This window comes from Typopeltis vanoorti, chromosome 5 (assembly GCF_054136105.1).
Source record: "Typopeltis vanoorti isolate ZY-2024b chromosome 5, IOZ_Tvanoo_1.0, whole genome shotgun sequence".
NCBI classification, from domain to species: domain Eukaryota; kingdom Metazoa; phylum Arthropoda; class Arachnida; order Uropygi; family Thelyphonidae; genus Typopeltis; species Typopeltis vanoorti.
This window is the reverse complement of record NC_143553.1, coordinates 12,152,007-12,172,069: the sequence shown is the minus strand read 5'-3', so window position 1 is coordinate 12,172,069 and position 20,063 is coordinate 12,152,007. Positions and strand designations below refer to the sequence as shown.

At 35.5% G+C, this 20,063-nt stretch overlaps 1 protein-coding gene across 2 annotated transcripts in view; it reads left to right on the top strand.

The window, feature by feature from the left end:
• LOC150106226 (gamma-tubulin complex component 6-like) overlaps positions 1-20,063 on the top strand; it is a 909,633-nt gene that overhangs the window by 210,448 nt on the left and 679,122 nt on the right. For both annotated transcript variants that reach the window (XM_090392253.1, XM_090392252.1), the window contains one exon: positions 18,615-18,751. In XM_090392253.1, coding sequence (XP_090248379.1) covers positions 18,615-18,751 — 137 coding nt within the window. The remainder of the gene's footprint in view (positions 1-18,614; positions 18,752-20,063) is intronic.

Genomic DNA, 20,063 nt, shown 5'->3' with positions numbered 1-20,063 from the left:
TTATTAAAATCCAACCAGAAGTGACTGTTGGCTAAGAGATATCTTTAAGATTCTTCACTTTCTCCTTTTAAATATATAAATTTTTTACATTATTTCACCAATAACTCAAAAATTCCCCCTCATTGTACTGCTGTTGGTTAGGGTGGCAGATTTTGGATAGTAATAACCTCCCTGGTTTAAAACCCAAACAAAGCATTGTTATGGCTAGTTTTTTGTTTCTCTGTTTGCTAAGTGATTAGTTGCAGACTTTGGTGACTGTGAACCCTGAATGACCATGACAATCTCACTTCAAAAATGCCATTTTGTCAGCATTATTCATATACTGATAGCCTGCAGTGTTGTCCAACATCTATATGCAGGCTAATGTAAAAAAAAAATTACATTTAATGACAGCACTTTGAATAATTAAACTCCACTAAAAGGTGTTGCATGTGCTCTTGATGTTTATAATTGAAAGGTGAAGTAATTGTTCAAGAGCAACCATTCATACTGTTCTTGTGTTTTTGTCTTTATGCATTTCATGTTAATTATATATGCAAAAGGATATTTTTACACATATAATTACTTTCAAATATTGAAATAATTTTTAATTCCAAATTTTTTACGTTTGGGTATTTTCTCAGTGGAAAAAAAAAGGTTAAGCAATTCTGTTTTAGTCTCTATTTGAGTTCCATTCCTTTGTAAGAAGTTTGTAAGTCTTACAAACTTCTGAAAAGATCATACAGGATTTCAATTGATGGAATTTTTCAATTTATGGAGGGTGGGGAAAGGACGAGAGAGCATCCTTGGAAGCTGAGAATGAAGGTCACCAAGAAGGGTGTGAGGGCTAGATTTTTCTCTCAGAGCGTGGTCCATGATTAAAATGGATGGCCATTGGATGTTGTGAGTGCAAGCAGTCTGAATGAATTCAAGAATAAGTATGATAGCTGATGTGTGTAGTATGTGGCCTCCCTCAATGAGTCTCTGACTCCCTGGAGGCCTCTCTTAATAATAATAATAATAATTAAATTCATTTGCTTGAAGTTTACACCATTTATTTGATAAATGGGGTTTGCACTTTAAATATCAACATTCAGCAGATTTCTCAACAGACTTATGCTTTGAAGCTGCACTGAAGTAAATATTAATTACATTTATTAAAAAAATGAAGATTGTAGGCCTATAATCATACACTATTGATTTGCTAAGACTTAGGAACCAAAGAATATTACTAGAAATAATAAAGGAAGAAATTTTAGAAATAAAATATAGTTTATTCTTCATTTTCATGCTGCAAAAGTTCAGTTCCTAGGCTGATTTTTATATGGTTCCCACCCATGGAAGATTATTAGTAAACCTACAATATTTTTTTACCCTAGATGGGTTAAAGATCTCACTCCCCCAATTTATATATATATATATATATATATGATTAGTACTATTAACTCGGGGTTGGGATATGTTCATTTTTCTAAATTAACTGACTTAAAACCCGAGAATTATAACACAATGACATTTATTTGAAAAAAACGCAACATGTTTCGTCAAGAATGACTTCATCAGGCGATAAGAACATAGAAAGATATTAAAAGACACGAAATTAACATTGACACACTCTAAAGCTATACAATTATAAAGCCATAATATTCGACTGTAAATTACAGTTATTATGAGCTTGAACTACAGTCCGAGTTAAAGTTCTATTGTTGTACACCTGTGCGTGTGTGGAATCACGCGATCTCCAGTATCTAATAGTAGAGTTGAAAGAGTCAGCCAAATTATAGCTAAGATTGTTATTCATGTGAAAAGGGTCCGAGGTGATTTCTTTTGACTCGACAATGCGGCGCTCTACTTCATCATGGGAGATGTGTAGGTTTGAAGTTGATGGCCAGTTTATTTCATGTTGGTAGCTTTCGTTGTTCATGTTTATTGAAAACAGGACATGGCTTGACAGAGCAGTTGCTCTGGTTCTCTTATAAGCAATGTCACGCTGGTGCTCTTCGAGACGTAGTAAGATAGATTTCTCTGTCTGCCCATAGTAAGGCTTTCCGCATTCACAAGTGACCTTGTATACACCTGGGAATTGTAGAAGGTTGTGAGGTTGTTTATAGTTGTTGAAGCGTGATCTTATTTTTGGCATAGTCGAGAAGCACGTTTTTATGTTAAACTTCTTTAGAATTCTACTCAGCTTTTTGGATAGTGTTCTGATATATGGCAAGACGATATGACCTTTGGAGTCATCCTGTGTCTCTACGTTGCTACGTTGACTGTGGGATAATTGGTTGTTAATATTTTTTAGAGAGTAGCCATTGTTTTTAAAGGTCCATTTAAGATGTTGTTGTTCCTTTTTCAGTTCTTCTTCATCTGAGAGTACAGATCTTGCACGATTCGCCAGAGTTGATATAATACCCAACTTTTGTGCTGGATGGTGATGGGATGATGCATGCAAATATCTGTCTGTATGAGTTGGCTTTCTAAATATAGAGACTTTAATTGATTCAGGCGTCTTAGTGATATTAGAATATTAATGATATTAGTGATATTAATGATAGGGGTATTATATCAACTCTAGCGAATCGTGCAAGATCTGTACTCTCAGATGAAGAAGAACTGAAAAAGGAACTACAACATCTTAAATGGACCTTTAAAAACAATGGCTACTCTCTAAAAAATATTAACAACCAATTATCCCACTGTCAACGTAGAGACACAGGACGACTCCAAAGGTCATATCGTCTTGCCATATATCAGAACACTATCCAAAAAGCTGAGTAGAATTCTAAAGAAGTTTAACATAAAAACGTGCTTCTCGACTATGCCAAAAATAAGATCACGCTTCAACAACTATAAACAACCTCACAACCTTCTACAATTCCCAGGTGTATACAAGGTCACTTGTGAATGCGGAAAGCCTTATTATGGGCAGACAGAGAAATCTATCTTACTACGTCTCGAAGAGCACCAGCGTGACATTGCTTATAAGAGAACCAGAGCAACTGCTCTGTCAAGCCATGTCCTGTTTTCAATAAACACGAACAACGAAAGCCACCAACATGAAATAAACTGGCCATCAACTTCAAACCTACACATCTCCCATGATGAAGTAGAGCGCCGCATTGTCGAGTCAAAAGAAATCACCTCGGACCCTTTTCACATGAATAACAATCTTAGCTATAATTTGGCTGACTCTTTCAACTCTACTATTAGATACTGGAGATCGCGTGATTCCACACACGCACAGGTGTACAACAATAGAACTTTAACTCGGACTGTAGTTCAAGCTCATAATAACTGTAATTTACAGTCGAATATTATGGCTTTATAATTGTATAGCTTTAGAGTGTGTCAATGTTAATTTCGTGTCTTTTAATATCTTTCTATGTTCTTATCGCCTGATGAAGTCATTCTTGACGAAACATGTTGCGTTTTTTTCAAATAAATGTCATTGTGTTATAATTCTCCGGTTTTAAGTCAGTTAATTTAGAAAAATGAATATATATATATATATATAATTATTAACTAATGAATTTCTCAAGAAAAACTGATATAAATTAAAAAGTGTTATTGAATGAAAAAAAATTAATATTAAAGAAATAAATAAAATTTATAATGGAAAGAAGGGGGACTAAAATGTATCATTAAAAAAAAAAAAATAGGGTCCCCATGATAGTATCAGTGACTTGCTGATTCTCATGGGGTCTTGAATGATCTTACCTAAGGAAAGGAGGAATAACGTTTTTTTGCATTGTAATTATAGTCTTATTTCAATTTACACTGATATTTTTGATTTTTTTTTTTTCAGTTTAAGTCCAAACGTCGATTTCATTGGTTTATCGATTTAAATTGGATTTGATTTTCCATCCCTGTTAAATTCAACCCAGCTTTTTACTTTTTATTCTTTAATTATTTATTTATGTACTGTTTGGCTCTTTCTCTGATTATAATCAGCATTTGATCTAGTCTTATGACCCATCTGAAAAGCATTATTATTATTTTTTAAGTAATTGTTTCTTTAACTCTCTCTTTCTATAATTTCTTTTCTTTTTGTGCTTCCACATGATCTTCCACACACACACCTCCTGCTGTTCCTAACATTATAACTTGAAATGTTAGGAATCTTCATCTGCATTATCTTTAATTAGCCCATGGGCCTCAAAAGTGACTGAAGACTCAGATTCTTGTTTTAAATTAGTCTATTTCAACATCTTCAACTCTCAAAAGAAAGATTTTGGTATTGTGACCACATGTTTATTAAGGTAAATAAAGACAAACAAACCCGACAAGTTTCGTATGTTGTTTGACTTACATCTTCAGGGGTTACAGGTAACTAAAAGTTTAAACACAAGAAATGAGAAATTACTCAAAATAGATGTTGTTATGGCAATCTAACTTTTCATCAAATTAAAAAAAAATCCAAATGCGGAATCTATACATACGTTAATGCATGCTATGTTTGAACAATGCTGGATGTTGTCACGTTCACTCTGTCCGAGGTCTGACTTAGGTATATTTTTTATGAATGCTGATCAAACTTAGTGTAGAATTAGGCCCTGGGCATAAGTGTAGTGTAGAATTAGGCCCTTATGAAACAGTTTTTTTCAATATAAGACATGTTCATTTTATGCCAAAGTACATTATGGCCGGTGGAAGTTGTGTGGGATGCTAGGCCTGATTTGTGTTCTCTTCTTTTTTGTATGTCTTTTTGGTGTTCGTTCATACAAATTTCCCCTGACCTTCCCGCCTGGCCTACGTAAGAGATGCCACAGGAACAATAAATTTTATAGACACCTGATTTTTTTAAAGGGTGATGTGGAGGTTTTGAGGGATTAGAAATCTTGATATTTATTTCTAGCGATAGAAAAGCTACTTTAATGTTATGCTTGTATAGTAATTTGGCCAATTTGCTGTGACATTCTTGATGTATGGTAGCGTAATTGTGCTATTGAAAACTTGCTTTTGTGAGATGCTTGTAGGTGTGTTGAGGATTTTCTTGATTATCTTAGATTCAAAATCATTTTTTTTTTGATGATCTGTGTTAAATAATGTAATTCTTCATTCCGCTTTTCTTCTGTGCTGGAAATATTGTAAGCTCTATCCCTCAATGTTTTTATTATACCTATGTTTTGTATAGGGTGGTGGTGTGATCAGCATTAAGAAATCTTCATCTGTTGGTGGGTTTTCTATAAATGGAGAAAGATAATCTGTTTTCTTTTTCATTGATTTCTATTAGGATATCAAGGAAAGATAGTTTTTTATGTTCTTCCTGTTCTAAAGTGAATTTTATGTTATTATTATTATTATTATTATTATTATTCAGGCCTCCAAGGAGTCAAAAGACTCATCGAGGGAGGTCCTTCCTAAGACATAAAGTCTGTCAAGTCTCATCGAGGGGAGGTCCCCCCCTGAGAAACACGAAGTTTATCATACCACTCTTTAAAGTCACTGACCGTTCTCGCTCCCACCACTCCATCAGGCAATGCATTCCACGGCTCAACCACCCTCCACACAAAGAAACCACTCCTTACCCTCTTGCTCACAGTTTCCTTTCGTAGTTGTTGTAGTTTTTCTTTCGTAGTTTCGTATGTTGTTGTGCAGATTATTAAGATAATCTTTAAAAGCAGTGAGTTCCTTTGTTGTTCCTGGCCATGTGATGAAAATATCGTGTACATAACGAAGCCAAATTTTCAGTTTTTTATGATAGTTGTTTAATGCATTATTTTCAAAATTTTCCATATATAGGTTTGCTAAAGCTGTGGAGAGGGGGGGGGGGGAGCCCATTGCCAGTCCTTCTTTTTGTTCCCAAAATTTGTCTTGATACATGAAAAACAAATTATTATGCAATGTTTATATAGTTCTACAAAGTGTGGTGGAAAAAGATCTTCAAGGAGATTCACTGTTTCATTTCTGGAAATATTTGTAAAAAGGCTGACTACATCCAAACTTGCCAAGATGTCTGAAAGTTCTATGTATATATCCTTTACCTTCTCAGTGAAATGTACACTGTTCTTAATGAATGATGTTGTTTTTCCTATGTGTGGTAAAATCATGTTAGTGAGGTATTTTGCCAGATTTGAGGTCGGAGAGTCTCTTCCATCTACTATCAGTCTTAAAGGAGTATCTTTCTTATGTATTTTTGGTACTCCATAATGTTCTAGGAACTATTGGATGTTTTGATTGTAGAGTAATTTTTTGTTCTTCAGTCAATTGGGTATATTTTTCATTATACCCAATTGGTTTTAATGTGAGCTTACCAAGTGGGATCTCTGCCTAAAGGTGTATAGGTATTGAAATCTTCAAGAAGAAGTTTCATTTTTTTGTTATAGTCCACTGAGTTCATGACTACCGTCGCATTCCCTTTATCCGCCTTAATTATAACGATGTTTTTGTCTGATTTTTAGTTCTTTGAGGGCTGTGGATTCCGTGTATAGTAAGTTCCTGGATGGTAATTTGCTTTGTAATAGTAATGCTGTGCTTTGTATGCGGATGAGATCTGATGCATCTCCAGGTAGATTTCATATTCCTTTCTCAATTTGAGCTATGGTATCAATTTTTGGAATGTTGCGTGGCATTAAAGCGAAGTTGAAACCTTTCAGAAGTAGATTTTTTTCAGTTCTTGATAGGACTCTTCAAGAAAGGTTAATTACTACTTTGGAGTGATCTGGATGTTTTCTTTGTTTTTCTTTTTCTTGAAGAAGTAAATTAAATTTTTAAATTATATTATGTTTCTTTTGGTCAGGAATATAGCTTTGTTGTGTGTAATATTGTCAATGTTATTCCAAAGGTCAGACGGATGCAATGTGGCTAACTCATTGTGAAGAGTAAATATATCTTGAAATATATTCTCTCAAAATAGCTAGTTCCATTCTTCGGCAAATTCTGTTAGCTTTGGTTGAATGAATTGACCCTTGATTTTCTTCAGGAGTCCTATCAAGAACGGAAAAAAATCTATTTCTGAAAGGTTTCAACTTCGCCTTAACTTCTACATCACCCTTTAAAAAAACCAAGTGTCTATAAAATTTATTGTTTATGTGGCATCATCTGTTACGTAGGCCAGACAAGAAGATCAGGTGAAATTCCTATGAACGAACATCAAAAAGATGTACAAAAAAGGAGAGAACACAAATCAGGTCTAGCATCCCACACAACTTCCACTGGCCATAATGTTCTTTGGCATAAAACAAACATATCTTATATTGAAAAAAAATGTTTCACAAGAAAATTCAAGGAAGCTGCAAATATGCTTAGAATCCCAACGCAATGCAACAAAAAGATTCTGGATTCAGATTTTTTTTAATTTGATGAACAGTTAGACTGCCATAACAACATCTAATGGACTATTTTGAGTAATTTCTCATTTCTTGTGTTTAAACTTTTAGTTTCTTGTAACCCCTGAAGATGTAAGTCAAATGACATACGAAACTTGTCAGGTTTGTTTTTCTTTATTTATCTTAATAAACATGTGGTCACAATGCCGAAATCTTTCTTTTGAACTGCTAAACCACAGAAACCTATGCCTACAATCTTCAGCCCTTTTTCTCTGCAATAATTAATGAGTAGATACAGCTAAGAAGTATCTCAGCCGAATAAGAAGACCAAAAGCCCCATGAATATCAGATTCAACATGGGAACTAATCGAAAGAAGGTGGCTGGAAAAACAGACAGAGAGAGAGAGGGAGGGGGGGGGGATTGAAGAGCATACAAGATTACAGAGAAGTTAAAAGACCAAGCAGGACAAGGAAAAGTTTTATACTAATAAATATGAAGAGATAGAGTTCCAGATGAGGAGGCACAATTATAAAAGGATGTTTTATTTAGTTCGTGACCTAAAGCACAAGTTTAAGCTCAAATTGAATGTTATCAAATACAATAATGGAGCACTACTAACAGAAGAATTGGAAATCAAAAACAGATGACAGTGAGGAACTATACAATAGAGTGAATTGGAGCCCTCTCACCAGGAAAATTTAGATTTGGAGCCTCCTCCACTTAGACATGAAGTTGAAAGAGCATTTAAGCAATTTGACAGCAATCAGGCCTCAGCTGCAGATGAAATCCTACCAGAGGTAATTAAGGCCACAGGGGATGGAGAGATAAGAGTGTTTCATAGATTTTCATTCCACTGCATAAGAAGGGAGATGTGAAAGATTGCAAGAACTATAGAAGTATTAGATTAATATCTCATGCAACCAAGATTTTACTGAAGATTATTCTAAATAGAATTGAGGCCAAGACCCGAGGAACAAGCAGTTTGTAGGAAAGGTAAGGATACAAAAGATCCGATCCTTTGCCTTAGACAGAGGCAAATGATCCATTTTCTGACTGTGTTCTGCATGTGAAACTGAGTTACGTAATGAAAATAATAGGTTTTCCTCAGCACACTATCACGTTGATGACTAACTTGTACAGGTAGCAAGAAACCATGGTAAGAACAGGTGTTGGATTAACTGATTGGCTTCAGGTTGGAAAGGGAGTTAGGCAAGGATGATTACGTTTTCCACACTTGTTTAATATCTATGCTGAGGACATCATGCATGAAGCATTGGATGATCTCAAGACAGGAATTAGGATAGGTGGTAGATTGATCAGTAATCTGAAGTATGCTGATGATGCCATATTCCTCAGTAATGATAAGGAAGAACTAGGAAAAATTCTTGAAAAAGTTAACAGAGGACTTCAGTGCAGTACTAGCAAGACAAAGATTATGATTCTCAAAGGAAATACGGACAGGGAAGCTCCTGAGAAACAAATGTACCTTAATGGAGAAAGAATTGAGGAAGTCAGCAAGTTAAAGTACCTGGGATCCATAATTAATGCGAAGAATTGCTGTTCAGAAGAAGATTAGGAATGGCTAAAACAGCAATGAGAGACAGGATTTTGGATGCAGTTCTTTTTCCAACAGCGACTTATGGATGTGAGACCTTGGAACCCAAAGAAGTCATATAAGAAAAGGATAGGTGCTTTTAAGATGTGTTGTTACAGAATGCTGTTGATGATATCATATACTGAAAGGTATAGAGATGAATGGTGTTAGAACAGTACAACTTTTCTAATACTCATTACAACTTTAAGGCTCCTTAAAGATATTGACAGAAGAAAGTTAGAATACTTTGGACACATTGAAAGAATGGAAGGAGGACTTTTCAGAAATAGAAGGTAAAGTTCCTGGAAAAAGAGGAAGAGGTAGAACGTTAGTGAGATGGATGGATGGATGGTGTGTGTGTGTGGAGTGACTGATCTTCAGAGAGTTGAAGCCTCCAGAAAAGCATACAACAGGACCACATGGTGAGGAATGGTGTGGCACATCACCGAGCATTGGGATTACCATATGGCATCTGTGGATGCCTAATGAACAGATGATGATCATCAGGAGCCTGTGAACTCCTATGAACTGTCTCAGAGGAAGGCAACAGATGAAACTTTAAAGACAATGACTTCTCTCCTTAATTCTTTATCAAGGATGAAATAATCTATTATTGAGTTTTGCTCATCATCCTGACTATATCTTGTAATTCTGTGCCTTTGTCTTTTCTCAAACCAGATGTCTCCAATTTTGAGATAATTTCTGATACAAAAGTCTAACAATCTCTGTCCTTCATCATTTCTTTCACCAAAATAAATGGTCCCCACATTTTTTCTGCTCCTGTCTTCTCCAGTCTGGGCAGTTAAGATTTCTTTCTAAGATGATTATACTCCTGGTTTGAATATTACCAACTGCTCTTCAAATAATGTCTTTTCCTCTATATCCAAACCTTGTTGTGATGCATATACCTGGACATGTGATATTTGTTTTCCATTACATTCAGATATAAGCCTCATTATTCTATCACTAATTTCATCACAGTTTATAAGTTTATCATTTACTTCTTTACTGATGATAAAACCAACACCATTTTTTGATGGGTCATTTGCTTTTTTCCAAAATGAAACAGTCTCCTCTTAAATTCCTCTATCTTATTTTTTCCCCCCTTTTGCCTCACTCAAATCCAAAACATCTAATTTTCTTTCCATCATAACATCTACTGATTTGCATCTTTACTCGTAATTGTCAGTATGTTTACTGCTCTATTCTAAGTTTCCTTCCTGGTCCAAGTTGTTTGCCATTTATATCTGTCCACCTTTGATTCCTTTGTTTCATTTTAGCTTAAATAAATTAATTGCTTGCATATTGGGTCTGTTGCAGCTTCACCAGAGCTAACAAAGCTCTGGTGAATGTTAAAGATTCCTTATGGATTTTCATCTGTATGTACCCCATACTAATTCCCCTACTAGTATTAAATCATCCTACTCTGAACAGTTCTGATGGTTTGTTTTTCTCCTGTATGGAGATAAACACTTCAACTCCTTAGCTCTTCTCTTATTTTGTTTTTGTTTTTTTTGACTTTAGGAATAATTGACTGTTGTTACCTTAGTAAATGATTAGTGTCATATTGTTGAATTTTTTTTCCATGTATGTCATGGAAATGTTCTATTTCCATGACATACGTTGAAATGTAAAATTTTTTATGCCAGTTGCAAAATTTTTATGCCAATAAATAGCCAGTTTTTTTGTAAGTTATCCCTATTAATTTAATTTTATTCATGTCTATTTATATTTCCATTCTTAAACAAAGAATAAAGCAAAATTTGTGATATTAGTTCACCAACTTTGTAGATACTGCTTATGTCATAATGTATAGTTGTGATCTATGTGATGTCTACAAGGTTGGCATATTCACCTTTTCTTACATTTTGGAAAATTTTGGAGACAACTACACTGTGTTTGAGCAAAACTTTAGTTTATTTTTAAGAAAGTGGATTTTAGTTTATATTAAACTAAAGTTTTACTCAAACATGGTAGTTGTCTCCATAATTTTCCAAAATATATTCGGATCACTGTGTAAGCATAAAAGAAAGGATTCACCTTTTCTTACATTATTTTTATGCTTCTTTCACTGCCATTCAGCACCATTACAGACTTTTAGCATTAGTGGTAGACATGAGATGGAAAAATGTAAACACTGAAGAGGGAAGAAGAAAATACAAAGTATTAAATAATGAACTGAGAAGAGAAGCTGATAAAGCAAGAGAGGAATGGTTAAAAACAGAATGTAAAGAAATTGAAGAAATGGAAAAAAGGGTGCGATATGATAAAATGTTTGAAAAAGCAAAAGAAATTACAAATATTAAAAAAAGCATAAGAAATCTGCCATTAGAAGATAAGCAAGGAAAACTGATTTATGATATTGAAATACTGGGTGAATGATGGAAGGAATACATCGAAGAACTTTATGCAAAAAATGAAAGACCAACAAAAATTGAATTGGAAGAGCAAAATGAAATCTCAGCAGAAGAAAGAGGTCCTGAAATATTAAAGAGAGAAGTAGAAACAGCAATTAAGGAATTAAAAAGTGGAAAGATGGAAGGAGTGGATGGAATACCTAGTGAAATCCTAAAACAACTGGAGAACAAAGGTATAACAGAAACATGGAAACTCTGCAACCTCATTTACAAAACAGGAGTATGGCTTAAAGATTTCACAGAGAGTATTCTTATACCAGTTGAAAAGAAAAGCAATCCCGCTTTTCTTTTATACTACAGACTTGACTACAGAACTATAAGCATACTGAGAGTTTATTTTTCACTTGGTTAGACTATAATAAGTTTAGTTTAATCCTTTATCCAAGTGTGAGCAAACAAAGTTTGCACCTGAAAGTATCTTCAGGACTGGGGTAAGGTAGTGCAACACCAGGCAACTCGTTGTCCCATAATGCAAAGCACATCTCCTTGCGGATATGTGTAATGCTATGCATTAAGGCAAGGGCCACTACCCATACCAGTTTTGACCTTTATTGAGCTCTCATCAGTGGGAGCCAGGCTCAGTAGTGGAGATCCAAAGGCAGAAGCAATGAAAGGGATGAGAGCTTTCTCCACCTTTACAACGAGTTTCCTGGTGTTGCACTACCTTACCCCCAGTCCTGAAGATACTTTCAGGTGCAAACTTTGTTTGCTCACACGTGGATAAAGGATTAAACTAAACTTATTATAGTCTAACCAAGTGAAAAATAAACTCTCAACATCTTTCTCTGAATCCGGAGTAATTTAATAATAAGGTTGCACATTCTTTGGCAACTCCTATAGGTTAGGATGACCTCTCATTGCTTCTGCCTTTGTATCTCCACTACTGGGCCTTGCTCCCACTGACGAGACCTCAATAAAGGTCGAAACCGGCATGGGTAGTGGCCCTTGCCTTAATGCATAGCATTACACATATCCGCAAGGAGATGTGCTTTGCATTATGGGAGATACTGAGATAGGAATGATGAGAGCTTTCTCTACCTTTGCAACGAGTTGCCTGGTGTTGCACTACCTTACCCCCAGTCCTGAAGATACTTTCAGGTGCAAACTTTGTTTGCTCACACGTGGATAAAGGATTAAACTAAACTTATTATAAGCATACTCTCGCATGCCTCCAAAGTACTGCTAAGAATATTAAATCAATGATTGTTTAATAGAGTGGAGTATTTTCTGGGGGATGATCAATTTAGATTTAGAAAAGACAGTGGAACCAGAGATGCAATTGGAGTAATGAAGACCATATGTGAAAGGAATATAGAAGTTTATATATGTTTCATCGACCTTGAAAAAGCATTTGACACAGTGAAATGGGAAAATCTGATGGAAATATTACACAAAATAGGTTTAGATTGGAGAGACTGAAGGTTAATATCTGAATTATATATGAACCAGACAGCCATAATAAAGACAAAAGTAGGAAAAACTGAAAAATGTGCGATTGGCAGAGGTGTAAGACAAGGATGCTGCCTGTCAACGATATATGCTCTTCAATATATTCGCAGAAGAAATGTTAAAAGAAACATTTGATCAAGAGAAAAGAGGAATCACTATTGGAGGAAGAACAATACAAAATATTAGATTTGCAGATGATCAAGCAATATTAGCTAATACCGAAGATGAACGACAGCACCTAATGCAAAAATTTGAAAATATATGCAAGAAATATGGTATGAAAATTAACGCAAAGAAAACAAAAGTGATGAGAGTCTCCAGGAAACCAGGAAGTATCAAGGTGATGATGAATGGAGAAAGTGTAGAGCAAGTGAGACAATACAAATACCTTGGTAGTATAATACAAGAAAATGGAAAATGTGACATGGAAATAAAAGAAACAATTAAGAAAGGAAAATATGCTTTTTATAGCAAGAAAAATTTGTTTATTAATAAAATGAATAAAAATTTAAAGAAAAGGCTTATTAAGTGCTATATTTGGAGTATGACCTTATATGGATCAGAAACATGGACAATTGGGAAGAAAGAAGCTAAAATGTTGGAGGCATTTGAAATGTGGTTATGGAGAAGAATGGAGAAAATAAAGTGGACTGAAAAAATCATCAATAAGAAGTATTACAAAGAGTTGAAGAAGAAAGGAATTTATTAAAGACCATAAGAAGAAGAAAGCATGACTGGATAAGATGTATTAAGAGGAGACAGCCTACTGAAAAGAATGATAGAAGGGAAAATTGAAGGAAAGCGACCAAGAGGAAGATGATGACTAATGATGCTTGATGATATAATGGGAACAAGAAGATATCAGGAAATGAAGGAGGAAGCAAGAGACAGGGGAAATTGGAGGAAGAGAATCTGCTGAGTTATACCATTGGACCTGTCAAGAGACAGAACATTGATGATGTGATGAGCCTGTAATCATTTAATTAATTTTTTACAACACAAAGTAATTATTTATTTTTATCATTTCAACAAAATATTAGGTCTGGTACTATAATTTTCATGTTAAATCCTTTGGTACAACTTCCAAAGATTATAATTAGACTACCGTATCTTATCTTATGCATTAGTAAGTATTGACTAAAAGAAATGAGTCAAACGAGATTGGACTCTTCTTTGCGTTTGCGTATTCTTGTTGGTAAAGACACTGTTATTGTTGTTTGCGATGTTCTGTTAATTTCCCACTGTAGTGTGAACTGATGACACTACGATTTCATAATTTGCAATCATAAATATTTTTTGTCTGCATAATTAAGCAGAAATCTTTGTTTCCAATAATCTTTTATTATGTATTAACAGACCATTGCTAATATGATATTGTAAGCATAATTCTAATCATGGGTTAATTTGTCAGAATTAATATTCTGACACAAGGGCTAATATGTCGACATTATTGCAACTGTTTAATCAGTAGGATTCATCATAGAGTGGTCTATTTTCACAACTTTTAACTTAACAAGTGTCTGAAAGTAGGGTTACCATATTTCTTGAAAGCAAAATACGACATCAATGTCGCCAAAAAAAAAAAAATTGTGAAGAAAAATGAAATGTTTACTTGAATTCACTTTTATTTGAAGGAGATGTTAGGATTTCCAGTTAAAAGTCTGTTTAGACCAAACATTGTTCATCAGAGAAAAAAACTTGCAACTGGTACTGTTGATCCCAGCAAGCATAAGATGAACTCCATCAGCTTTTCAAAGTTTTGACATTCACTCCCATTTTGTTATCATCATTTTGAATACCCCAACCCATAAATTAACAACACTCGATGTGGCCTTCTGATATACTTCTATATTTTTTCCATCTGATTGCTTGTTTTTCTCAGTTTTACTTTTTAAATATTGAGTGTTATAGGTATTATTTGTGGGAAAATTCTCATTTGAAACCTCATCAAAAATTTTGTCCATTTCAACAACTGCTTTTTTGGATTTTCAAAATCTTAATTATTTACGTCTCCTTCATTGGTATGCAGAGACAGCTTTTGCTTGCAAAGCTGTGGGGATGAACTTGTGGCTATTATTGGCTCTTCTGGCTATTAATTTTATTTTCATCGACTGTAGAACCCACATTATTTTCAGACATTAAATACGAGTGTTAGGGACCACGAGATGGTGGCACTTGTTGAGCCGTCTCTCTTCACTGTGCGCCGCTTAATTAGTGATAGCCTTGGGCCATCTATCTCTGATTGGGTACCAGTGGAGATTGAACTGCCAACTCAGTCTCCAAAAGTTAGATAGGGATAAAGATGGCCTCGTCTACTTCCTATATGTAAATAAAACGGCGTTAGCTGATTTTTATATTTTTATTATTATTATTTTTTTTTTTTTTGTTCTTCAAAGCTTCTGTAGCTGAAATTTAATGTTTTTTTATTTTTTATTTTTAAGTTGACACAGTCAACTTTTGAAAGTGCTAGGTGACTGCGTCAACTGGCAGGGAAAAGACCCAGAGGACTATGAAGATATAGGTGGATTGACACAGTAAACAGAGCCTTAGAAGACAGAATTATAAGATTTGATAATGTTGGAGTCTTGACAGATAACAGATTGATTTGGAGGAAAATTGTTGATAGGAAGTTACTAATGATGTAAGTTTTTCATGTAGTACTATCATAATATCGTACACACCCCTTGAGGGTACATGTCGAGAATTTGATGATGATGATGATGATGATGAGTTTTTTGAGGATGAAGAGATGGTGATCCAGATATAGGTATCACATCCATGGAATGCTTGAAGCCATGAAGGGTTGAAAAGTTTAGTGGAAAAGAGAAGACAAGATAGAAATTTTCTTTTCAATACATGATGAGTAGGGAAAGAATTGTGGATCATCCTTTAAGTTATGTAAGAGTGTGAGGACTAGATGTTTAGCTTGGATAGGTGAATGACTGGAATGGATGGCAAGGCTGCTGGAGCTGATGGCCTCCTCCTCCCTGAGTTCTTTAAACACCTTGGCCAGCAGGGAAATGCATGGCTGTCAGTCTTGTTCTCCATCATCATCTCTGCTGGAGAACTGCCAGCTTTCTGGCAAGAATCTAAGATAATTGCAGTTCCCAAGCAGAAAGACCCCAGCTCCATTGGAAACCTTCACCCAATTGCCCTCCTATGCTCAATCTAAGCTCCTGGAAAGAATCATACTGAAAAGGATTTCCCCACTCATCGAGACAGCTCTTCCTATGAAGCAAGCTGGCTTTAGGCCTGGAAGAAACTGTTGTGATCAAGTCTTGACTTTAACAGCTTAAATTGAAGCTGGCTTCCAAAAGAAATTAAAATCTGGAGCTGCTTTCGTTGACTTGACGTTGACCTATGATACAGTCTGGATCAGAGGCTTGCTGTCAAAGCTCAGTTTCAACATAAAATGTAAAACACCCTTACACTTCCTAGAATCCATGCTCACAAGCAGAAAAATTCCGGTCCATATTGGAGGAAGGAAAAGCAGACCCAGATTCCTTCAGAATGGCTTGCCTCAGGGCTGGGCTCTGTTTTGACTCCAACTATTTTTAACATCTATATTTTGGACATTCTCTCAACATGATCAAGCAAATATATGTATGCTATGCTAATGACATGGCGATGCTTCACTGCTTGCCTTTTTTTGACTCTCTGGAGGATGCTTTGAACACAGATTTGGAGATTCTCGAGAAATATTTCAAACAGTGGCACTTAAGGCCAAACCCTAACAAAACAGTCCACACCTTTCCATCTTAACAACAAGGAGGCAAACCGCCAACTCGATCTAATTTTCTCTGTCAGCCCAGTCAGTTATGATCCTCATCCACAATACCTAGAAGTGAACTTGGATAGAAGTCTGAGCTACAGTAATCACATTTGTAAAGTAAAGAAACAAAATAAAAATGAGAAACAACATCATCTCAAGACTAAGTGGAACTGAACTAGCTGGGATGGCAGATCCAAGGTACTTAGGATCTTAGGCCTGGCCCTTGTTTACTCTGCTGCCGAGTATTCTGCACCAGTCTGGGAAAGAAGTGCTCACACAAACATTATTGACTACTAACTGAACATAACCATGTACACGATTAATGGGATCTTGAAATCTACCCCCCCATGGCTACCAGTGCTTTCCAACATAGCCCCTCCAAATATACGAAGAAGACAGGCTTCACTAAAAGAACTGGAGAAAATCACAAATAACTCCATACTGCCTCTCCACTCAGCTCTGCAGCTCTGAGATAAATCTCTCCCCCCCCCCCCCCCCCAGAACCACACTGAATTCAAGATACCTATTTTGAAACATGACCAGAGCCTTTTCTGGCCCAGCACCTTCAACTCATGACATGTGGAACCAACAATGGGCTATGAACTTGCCAACAAATGGCTCTCTTGTGAAAGACCCCTGCATCTGCCAGCACAGCTTCATCTTTCTTAGGACTATGGACAACTATCAACAGAATCAGGATAAAAACCAGGGCAGATGTGACTACCTCCTGCATAAATGAAATATTGCAAATTACCCTTACTGTGACTGCACACATATCCTACAGACTGTCAAACATATCATCAGTGACTGCCATCTTTGCTGTTTCCTCAGTGATGTGAAGGAGATACAAGGTGTCAAAGGGAGGCTCTAGCATGGCTTTCAATGTTGGGCATTGAACTATAGCTGAACTCTGCCATAAGAATACCTAACTACTAGAATGGATTGCCAGTTAGTCAAGATATCAACATCAGCTGGCCTGGTTGGCCGAATGATTAGCATATCCGGCAGTAGGTTCGAATCCCGCTGTGGGCATGGATGTCTGTGATTGTCTGTGACGATACTAGTGCTGGTGGTCGGCGGTAGATGGTGTTGGTGTAGATGATGAAGGTAGTAGCGGTTGGTGGAGACGGAGAGTTATAGAGCAGGTACCCTTCCTCGATGAGTCCTTGGACTCTCTGAAGGTGTTATGTAATAATAATAATATTGCAATGTCCAACCTGGAGAAGTAAGTTTTGGACAGACATGGTCAGGGTTGGATGTAACAAATCCAGGAGGGTAAGGCTTGATTTGGGCTGTAGCCATAGGAAGATAATGAAGAAGAAAAATCATAGGTATTATGTGAATAATGGTTAGTGTGGGCCTGCCATGTTCTAACTCCATGATGGTGCGTATAATAATCTATTTTATCACTTCTTATGCTTAGTTTGCTGTCTAACTATAGTAAAATGAAATATAAAAAAAGTTCTTTTATGTTGTTATTATTATGTGATATTTCCAAGGAGTCTGAGGACTCATCATGAAATGATACTCACTCCACACAACCTACTACTTAATCCTCCATCTACATAGAATAGCACTATTTGCCACTGCCTACCAATATTATTCTTTTTTTTGTCTGTAAATTGTGTTCATTCTCTAGCTAGTGGTCTGTATGCAGGATGAAAAACATGAGTTTCTAGGAGAAAAACCTCTGTTAACTTCATATGAGATGGAGAAAAGTCCATATGAAGATTCCTCTCACCACATACCAAGCTCTTTTCCATTCAGAGAACTTATTGCGTTTGTGTTTTTCCTGTTCTCTGAAAGATCATCAGTTCCTTTTAAACAATGAATTGATGATACATCTATTCCTTTTAAACCAGGACGTCTGGATATATCTCCATATAGATATTACACCTTTAAAATTAATTGATAATTAATTTATTAGCTCTGTGGGTAGGTAATATTGGAGGCACCTCATGTTCCATTCACATTCTGCTAATTAAATATTAAATATATCATGGGTGCTGTTTTAGAATAAATATTCTTGTATGCTTTAAGTTATTTGTAATAACTTTAATGGAATGACACAGATACAGGATGAAATGTCATTTGACATTGTCATACTTTCATTATTTAACTAATGTATTTTCCATAGATTTGCAGAGGTGAAATGGAAATTTCTTGTAGCAAGCCAATGTTAGGAGCATTGTTCCATCAACCAAGAACTAAAAATAACAAAGATTTGCTTAGTGTGAAATTGGAGATTCCTCAAATTACAGAGGATTTTTTAAGGTATGTATGGTTTATTATTATAGTTGACTTTAATGTAATGGATCTGTGGGGACCATACCAGTAGTATAGTAATCTGTCATTTATCTGACTACATCAGGAAGGCGGTGAAGGAAGAGAGCAAGAAGTTTGATAAGTTTTGAGCTCAACTTGATGCATACTGATCAGTAGCTGTTTATGTTTCTAAATGATTAGAGAAAACTGGAGTCAGTTCAGTGGTGTCTGTATAATATCTATAGAAAAAAACATGATGCACGAACAGTGCCTACATGAAAGTAATTAGAGGGTGTCTATTAGAAAGTAATCATTTATTAAGTGAACTGTTCTCTTTTGGATATGACTGAGCATTCTGAGTGAGGCTTTAGTATGCTACCCCAAATGTACAAATATTATTCAAAGTCCGGACAGATGTTGGATTTCTAAAGTGTTATGAATTGAGTAGAAAGAATTATTGTTTGGAACTGTTGAATCTCTGAAAACTGGGAAAGCATTTGACCTGGATGGCATTGTAAAATAATGTTGGTTGTGCCATTATAATATTTTGGGTTAGTTGTTATTTACGGCAAATGAATTCTCAAAGAAAGTAGAGGAAGAAATGAACGAGTGAAACCTACAAGAAAATGATGATGCAAGTGAAAAATGGAAAATTCTGAAGGAAAGCATAATTACTGCTACAGCATTACATTTAGCTAAAAAAGAAGAGGAAAGAGAGAAAAGAAAGAAACCATGGATGACGGAAAATATTTTGAGGAAAATAACACAAAGAAGAACGTTAGTTAATATTTAAACAGAGGAGAAAAAAAAGCAGTATAAAGACTTGAGTAGGGAGATACAAAGAGAGATAAGAAGGAAAAAGGAAGAGTGGTTCGATGAAATAAGTAAAGATACAACAGCAAAGGCACAAAGAAAGGACATAAAAGGTGTTTATAAAAACATTAATATGATGACAGGAAGGAGAAAGATGCTAAGGACTGGAGCAATCAAGAATGAAAGAGGTGAAATTCTGATAGAAAAAGAGAAGATATTACAGAGATGGGAAGAATATGTAAGTAAACTTTATGAAGACAGGGAAAGAGGAGAAAATCAAAGGAAAGAACATAGTGGGCAGAGACTGTGCATCATGAGGGAGGAATTGAATCTAGCAATTCAAAAGATGAAGGAAGGAAAATCCCCTGGAATAGATGGTATACAGATAGAACTTATAAGGAATATAGCTGAAAAAGGTATGTAAGTGTTATGACAAATTATTAACGGAATTTATGAAGGACAAGAATTACCAGAGGAGTTTAGTAGATCAATTTTTATCCCCATTCCA